Here is an 8,499-nt window from a genome sequence, read left to right as displayed (position 1 = left end):
CGATTGTCCGGCACTCACTAGTGAGATGACCCCAGTACCTCAGTTCAAAATGCAGAAATCACCGGTCTTCTGTGTCCTTTGCGCTGGGAGTTGGAGACTGCAGCTGTTCCTATTGGGCCATCTTGCTCCGCCTCACTTGGTCTCCCCCAATAGTTTTTTAACCCTTGCCCCACCTCTCCCCCCTCCTCCAGTAGTCCCCAGGGCTTGTTGTTGCTATCTTTATGTCCATGAGTCCCCAGTGTTTAGTTTCCACTTATAAGTGAGAACATGTGGTATTTGGTTTTCTGTTCCTGTGTTAATTCACTTAGGACAATGGCCTCCAGATGCATCTTGTTGCTACAAGGGACATGATTTTTTTTTTTTATGGCTGTGACAACATACTTTTGAACAGATTGTCAAAAGTACTGTGTATATGTTTATTAATTTGAAAAAGCATTCATTGTATTCTATTTTATGGTGAAAACAGAAAATAAAAGAATTTAATTGACAGGGTATTTGCGTGTGTATATGTGTGTGCACATTTGTGTGTGTGTCTAGGTCTAGCTGTATCACTTCAAATACACACTCACAGATGCAGTTTTATCTTTAATTCAGACAGGGGCTAGAACCAATCTCAGTTTCATATATGCCAGAACATGACTAATACACGGAGATTGCTATCGTTAGGTGAATAATTCCAGAAAACTCTGGCTGATATCTTTGTAGCTCATCTCCAACATCCCTCTCCCTTTCCCTGGGCCCCTTGTCTGAGACTTTCAAAGCTGTGATCTGGGTTCTGGCCATCAGGAGGCATCACAGCTATCTCCATTTTTTTTTTTTTTAAATGAGGACATTTTGCAAAGAGTTACAAACTATGATGCCAGTTCTGTTTGAAAAATATATGTGTATTAAAGCTGGTCCATTGGCTGTGGACTCCAAATCTATATGGCATTCACTGATTTATCTCTTCCCTCCTCAGTATACATTGTCCCGTGCACACTATAGAGAGGTCCCTCACAGAGAGCGGGGCATTTAGCCTCCATTGCCCCTGTATAGGCTTCCCACACCTCCTCCCATTCCCTTTCAGTCCTCCCTTCTCTAGGATCCTATGGACACAGTTGCCCAGACCCTGCTCCTGTGACCTCTATCCTCTCTGTCACCTTTCTGCAGCCCTGTAAGTGCTACTTGGTATTTCATGCCCTGGAGCATATGTTTTTATAGTCTTGTTTTACATCTATCATTTTTTTCTTTCTAACATGGGAAGTGGATTTGGGTCTGCTCAGAGGCATGATGTTGAACAGCTTTTATTAGATTATGAAACATCCAAGAATGTAGAGAACATTCTGTCTCTAAAACTTTGAACTCAAGGCATATCAGAGAGAGATTTGCTTTCTTTATATGGATGTCTGTGTTCTCATTAGTAGAAACAATGAAAAATGCCTTCACAATGCCTTCTTAGTCCAGAGGCTCGGCCAGCCCCCACTTCTGTGTCTCAGCATTTAAAGGGCCATTGAAGTCCCACTTCATGCCATATACTCTCAACGCGTTTTCTCATTTGCTCCTTGGGACAGCTCTGTAAGGATGATACAGTCAGATCTATCTCACAGATAATCGAGCTCAGGCTTTCACAGCCTAAGTCACCTTCCCAGGTAAGTGGCAGGATTGGAATGAGGTTTCATCCCTCACCCTCCCTAAACTACCCCAAGCACCCCCTTTTAGAAGATGGGCTTCCAGGGCTTGAGAAATTGTCAGATTCCACTCCCCTGCTATTGTGGCCCCACGGGTCCCCCACTCCACAACCCCTCTGGGTGATGAGGAAGACAGAGGAGGTGAAATCCTGCACTTTATGCCAAGAGACTGGATATAGGACCGCATGAGTTGGCTGATCCCTTAAGTGGTGAGTGGGCTCAGGCAGAAGCTTAGGTGTTGGCCTTGCGACGGGTGAGCTGAAGAGAAGGAAAGTAACCTGCACTGAACTACTTTAAGCAAATACACTCTATATTTCATCTCCTTTATCCTAACGGCTGTTCAAGGTACCAATGATTATGATCATTATTCCAATCAGGGTGCTGTCTTTAAGGGAGTTTGTATAAATCAGGGAGACAACTTTATTATATCCTTATTGTCAGCTAACTCTGGAATTAATCTAAAGGCTTTTTTTTTCTCTATTTGCCCTGAAGCCCAGAGAGAAATAGAAATATTTTTCTTATCCTTTATTCACATGTTTGTTCTGTATTGATGAGTATTTAGAATGTTTCTCATTTTTTCCTTTTTAAAAAGATTTCAGCAATGCTATTTCAAATAACCACTTACCGGGCTATTTTGGACATGTGAAAATTTTTTCCTTCATTACATGTGTAAACATCTATCCCTTGGGGCTTGATTTCAATAATTTAAACTTCCTTATATGTGTCTGAGCATTCTCATTTCTTTAACCATCTTTGTACATGTTGTTACAATATTTAAATGTATTTATAACTGATAAGTGTGTTTCCATTGTCCTTGATGTATTTGGTCCCTCATCCCACCCCCATACCCAGACACACACAGAACCACTTTTCACCTTTTTCTTTTTCAAATTTTTAAAAAATTCTTTTTCGTTTTTTTCCTACATTTAAATTTTATCAGATGATAGGTGATAAAAGGATATTTAGATGGTTTCATTTGCATTCCTTAATGTATTAGTGAGCTAGAATGCTTTTTCTTGTGATTACTGGCCATTTGCATTTCTTCACCTGTGAACCATTTACATATTTTGTCAGTTTTGTTGTTTTGTTATAGGAGCTGTACATGTGTTAAACCTAAAACCCTTCACTGATGGATGCATGCGTTATTTCAACACATCTTTCTTGGGTGAATATTATTTATGAGACACTCTAGCAAAATCTGTGTCCTAGATGTCTCTTCTGAGATCTTGGCTCTTATATTTATGGGAGATGTCCACCTGCAGCAAGAAAAGTATTAGTGCCCATGCAAACATGCGTGGCTTGTCAAGGATCACATGCACAGACAGTTCACACTTACTCCTAAACCCTGCATGGCCACAGAGTAAAAAGGATGTGTGGTGCATTATATGAGGAGAGCCCTGGCTCAGGATTGTGATTTCTGTGATCTCTATAATAATGGCAATATTTTTAAAAATTACATAACATTTCTGAATTTGCCTTTTCTGATTTGTAAAATGGAAACAATCATAGCTACCAAAGACAATTGTTCTGACAAGTAAAAGAACAAATTATTTTAAGCGTCATACACAGCGTAGGGTACATACGGTACTCCACACATCTTAGTCCCCTTCCTATTTCATACCTGTCCTTACTTTAAAGGAGATTCCTTTGACATAATCCAAAAGGCATGGTTCCATAATGATCATATGAAAATTTTAAGGGAAATGTATAGGTTTCCATGATTAATTAACTGCTGTGTCACTACTCTGTGCTGGGTAAGGAAAAGGAAAACAATCACTGAACTAGTTTCCTGGGTTTGTAAAAGAAATCCATCAAAGCCACCACCTCATTTCGCTTTATTTCATAGACTTCCCCATCTCATTTTTTATGTTCTATGTTAATTTCTCAAGAAAAACAGGCCCGGCATTACCTCTGCACACAACCCTGTGGGCCTGGCTCAGGCGGGAGTGTGGGGCCAGCATGATGAGCACCTTGGACAGCCCCGACCAGGCCTATGACTTCCTGCTCAAGTTCCTGCTAGTGGGCGACAGCGACGTAGGCAAGAGTGAGATCCTGGAGAGCCTGCAGGATGGTGCGGCCGAGTCCCCATACAGTCACCTGGCGGGGATCGACTACAAGACGACCACCATCCTGCTGGATGGGCAGCGGGTGAAGCTGAAGCTCTGGGATACGTCGGGGCAGGGAAGATTTTGTACCATATTCCGCTCCTACTCTCGTGGTGCACAAGGAGTGATCCTGGTCTACGACATTGCAAACCGCTGGTCTTTTGAGGGTTTGGATCGATGGATTAAGAAGATCGATGAGCATGCCCCCGGTGTCCCTAAAATCCTGGTGGGGAATCGCCTACATCTGGCATTCAAGAGGCAGGTGCCCAGGGAGCAGGCCCAGGCCTACGCTGAGCGCCTGGGCATAACCTTCTTTGAGGTCAGCCCTCTGTGCAATTTCAACATCATAGAGTCTTTCACAGAGCTGGCCAGGATCGTGCTGCTGCGGCACAGGATGAATTGTTTTGGGAGGCCGAGCAAGGTACTCAGCTTGCAAGACCTCTGCTCCCGCACCATCGTGTCCTGCACACCCGTATACCTGGTGGACAAGCTCCCGCTCCCCAGTGCCTTAAGAAGCCACCTCAAGTCCTTCTCCATGGCTAAGGGCCTGAATGCCAGGATGATGCAAGGCCTCTCCTACTCCCTCACCACCACCTCCACCCACAAAAGGAGCAGCCTCTGCCAAGTGGAGATCGTCTGCCCATCCCAGAGCCCACCCAAAAACTGCACCAGAAACAGCTGCAAAATTTCTTAAGGAAGGCACCAAAATGAAACAAGCTGGAATCGGTCCAGGAAGAACTCTGGTTACACCTGGAAGACGGAAGTCGGAAGTTGCATTCTAGATTCAAGAAATTAGTTTTCAGTTTCTCAAGGGAATCATGCTGCTTGGGAATGGTATGATGCCTTCTGTCAATAAAAACACATTACGCAGTTTGACTTTGAATTTCTATGTGGATGTGCATGAAGCTCTCGTTTTAGACGTGTGTTTATAAAGGGGAAATCAGTACTCTGCTCAACTCTTGGTAACATGAAATTTTGAATGTTACTTATATCATAATCACACTGCAACTTTTTCCTTAAAATTACTGCCTTTGTAAGAATGGTGATATGGCAGTGATGAGTATAAATTCAAGTAAATTTGAGAATCAATGATAGTGAGGTAATTCAGTCATTGATATTACAAGAGGGGCCTTTTTGTAAACCTCCTTTTAAAGTCAAAGCACCAATTTATAAAACACTGCAGATGTATATAGAGATTGTATATAACAGATCTGTCTAGTTTGTGCATGAAATGGATTTGATAAAGTTTTTGCTATGTTATTTTACTACATTTGAGGATTAATTCAGATTTATATGTATGTTTTTCTGTAAATCTACTTTTTTTGTACAAGATGTTCTACAAGATATGAAGCTAAGGGAGGAAAACGCCAAAGATATCTCTAGTTATGTTGAACATAGCCAACATGGTTTCAATGGATCAGTAAGAAAAAACCATTTCAGTAAGGAATGAAATAGGTACTTATTTGAGAAAATGTTTCTTAACAATAAAAAGGTATATATTTTTCTCTTTTGGTAAAATGAGAAGAAAAAGAAAAATATACATAATGTAACCCCGCAAGATGAGGCTTTGCAGAAAAACATTGCAATAGAACATGGCAGGGCAGGCCTATTATAAGACTTTAGGTGAGTCATTTCCCCTGTACTGGCCAGTTTTGGTTAACAAATCTCAGATCAATATAGAGGTTAATGAGATCACATCTGGGAAAGCACTTCTGAGACCTTAGATGGGAAGGAAGGAGAACTGATTTCCACATAGTTACTTTCCAATTTACATTGTGAATATTATAATAATCTATATTGGATGAACTGAGTAAATATAAGTCCTTGCACTCTTTTGTAACTGAATGACCACTTATTTGTGCATTGTCATAGGGTGATTGTAACATAAAGTACCGCAGAAGAGCAGTATCTCTGGCCTCAGGAAGACTTGGGGACTCACCCTTCCTGAACGCTGGCACTTTTCTATCTCATGAATTTTCCACAACATTCCTGGGAGGTAGAGGATATAATCTCTACACCATCTTGTAGCTGAAGAAACAGTGATGTTTGCAGGTTAAGCAGCCTGGCTGGGGAGCATCCTGCCACTAAGTGGAAAAGCAGAGACTAGCACCCTATACGCCCCCAGGCAGACTGTGATGCTGAGCTGCACATCACACCATAACCAAGTAAATCTTGCTTTCCTGCTGACCCGGGTCACTAATGAAATCTGTATCTTCAGCTCTGAAGCCAGTCTGCCAGTTCTGTCTCTCTTCTGAAAGACAGAGAACCTTGTCAGACCTAAATTTCCTACTCTGTAGACAAGGGAGTGTGTCTGGGCCAGTGCTTTAGAAACTGGAGTCTCCAGACAGTTTGGATGTCAAGAAGAATATGCACTCTCAGAGGGACAGGGGTCATGCTGAGGGTGAATACTTGAAGGAGCAGGCCCTAAACACATGCAGATCAGGGATGCATAGAGTCTTTAATAGAAATTACCAAATCAACCTGGAAAGAGGTTGTACTAAATGACATCCCCACCACCAATATGAAACAGGGTAGACTTCCCTGCATGCCCACCTTACTGGAATCCTGAATGGTTTCTTTTTATATTTGGATGACATGACAGGTGGAAATTCTTTCATTGTCATTATATTTAATTTGGTGTTCAGATAACTTAAAAAATTCCCTAGTATACAAAATGCTCTGATAATCATCATTGCATTATATTTTTATTGCAAACTGGTCCATTTTCATATGTAACCTAAAAACAATGAGCAACAGGCACATTAGCCTGCAAGTTCTCCTAGAGCTACTGGTGGCATTATGGTTCCAGGGTGTGTTTGTGGCCTCTGGGGGATACTGATTGCAGTGTGTTTGTCTAGAAGATTAAGAACATCTCTCTGTGATATTAGTTGAATTCAGTATTAGAGAAGAGCTGGAGTCTTTTTAAATGACACAAGAGCTGGACCACAACATGCTTCTGAGCAGGCTGTAATACCATCCCTGTGATGGAAAGCAAGCCTTTCTGTGATCTCACCTGCTCAAGACAGGGTGGATCCCTCCAGGATGTAAGGTATGGCAGTTGGCCTAAATCTGCTTCTGAACACTGAAGCTGAGTGCTCCCATCTTCCTGCCATCAGTTACAGAGACTGGAGAAGCTGCATCTTCTCAGACACCAAAACCATGGGTTCAGTCACCTGTGTGAGGAGCTCGGTGCTAGAAGATAAAATAGCAGTACCTGTTTGACACATTGTGCATCCATCCATTCATCTGTCCATCCATTCATCCGTCTGTCCATCCATCCATCCATCCATCCATCCATCCATCCATCCATCCATCCATCCTCATAGTTAACAGGCATTAAGGTCAAATGACACCATCCTTCTGGTTAAGCTTTAGACTTCCCCAGAATAGAAACAAGGAAGTAAGGGGGTTGTGGTGAACTCAGTTTCTAGACCTAAGAAGAGATGGCTCCTTCTCCTTAATATTTCCATCCTGAGAGAGCCTCTTATCATTGATAATTTCAAAACATAATTTAAAAACCCTGGACCTCTCTCTACAACCCTAGTTACTGTTCTCTTTACATATATTCTCCCATTGCAACCAAAGTTATATGAAGAATTCTCAATACTCAACTCATCCCTTTACACCTCCCTCCACCTCAGTCCTCATTCCTCATCTAATGGTGCTTTGTTACCGCACCCCTCCACTGAAATGAACCCCATCAAAACCAACAGCCACGCCTTTGTCCCATTTATAGATCAAGACTGTTGAAATGAACATCTATGTGGAGACAAAGCTTCACCTGCAATGACAAAATTCAGTTGCTTTTGTATAGACAAAGATTTTATGGCAATGCTATATTTACCTAAAAGCTAGCATTGTAAAATAGCTTCCATAGAGTCAGTCAGATAATGTGAAGGCTGTGCTACAGGAACTGTGCTATCAATTGAAGTACAACATTTCCCCAACATATCCCATAATATTGCTTCAATAAAAGGAATGTTGCAAATAGATTTACTGCATGTTAGCAATATTTTTGTGATCACTTAAATAAATTCTATTTATTGTTTTATTTCTTTCTGAAGGAATTACTAAGTATGCAATCACCTGAAATTAAATCACCTGCAATTACTAAGTATGTAATCACCTGAAATTAAAATGTTGTTTCAAAATTTGTCATGGTTAAATATATTGCCTAAAAGCATTGTCTGATTGTTTAATATGCCATAATTAGGTAATATAATGGTGGTGAAATATAATAGCAGAGAGAGGGAACTCTTGCAATCTCCTAATTAGGTCAGAATTCTACTGCACCACACAAATCATAATGCTGGAATTCCTTTTGGAATGTTTCCATTTGGTAAACTATCCCAACTATATGATAAGTGTACATGATTCCATACTGATATAAATAAGTGTTTCAATTGAAAACGAAATGGGTCACAGAAGACAAATTGTCTCAATCAAATAATTCTAAATAATATATGTGGCTACCCCACAGTTCATGAGGTGAATTTTAATTCTGTCCTCTACCTCCTGAGAACAGGGCTGACTTAGTGACTTACTTCTACAGAAAAGAGTATAGGAATGTGAAATAGTTACCACACACTGGAGAAATTTGGCAAACAGTACCTTAACTAAGTGATGAAGGTTAACATCACCATTGATATCATATGGATAGCATGTAAACCCATATATGGTGTGATAAAAAGGGTAATTCATCTCTGTGGTATTCCTTCTGAAAACCC

The 8,499-nt window shown here is 41.0% G+C and overlaps 1 protein-coding gene across 1 annotated transcript; it reads left to right on the top strand.

Moving 5' to 3' along the window:
* Positions 1–1,524: 1,524 nt before the first annotated feature.
* Positions 1,525–4,645, top strand: LOC105520601 (ras-related protein Rab-40A-like). Its single transcript, XM_011954423.1, has 2 exons — positions 1,525–1,628; positions 3,557–4,645. Exon 2 carries the CDS (start codon positions 3,627–3,629, stop codon positions 4,464–4,466), a length of 840 nt encoding a protein of 279 aa, XP_011809813.1. The 5' UTR covers positions 1,525–1,628; positions 3,557–3,626; the 3' UTR covers positions 4,467–4,645.
* The last annotated feature ends 3,854 nt before the right edge of the window (positions 4,646–8,499 follow it).

Source organism: Colobus angolensis, unplaced genomic scaffold (genome assembly GCF_000951035.1).
Source record: "Colobus angolensis palliatus isolate OR3802 unplaced genomic scaffold, Cang.pa_1.0 Scaffold382, whole genome shotgun sequence".
Classification (NCBI taxonomy): Eukaryota; Metazoa; Chordata; class Mammalia; order Primates; family Cercopithecidae; genus Colobus; species Colobus angolensis.
Note: the sequence above shows the minus strand (reverse complement) of the source record. Positions and strands in the feature narration are given on the sequence as shown.

Excerpts from the sequence above, each read along its gene's own strand:
- LOC105520601 (XM_011954423.1), top strand. The coding sequence starts at position 3,627 with ATGATGAGCACCTTGGACAGCCCCGACCAGGCCTATGACTTCCTGCTC.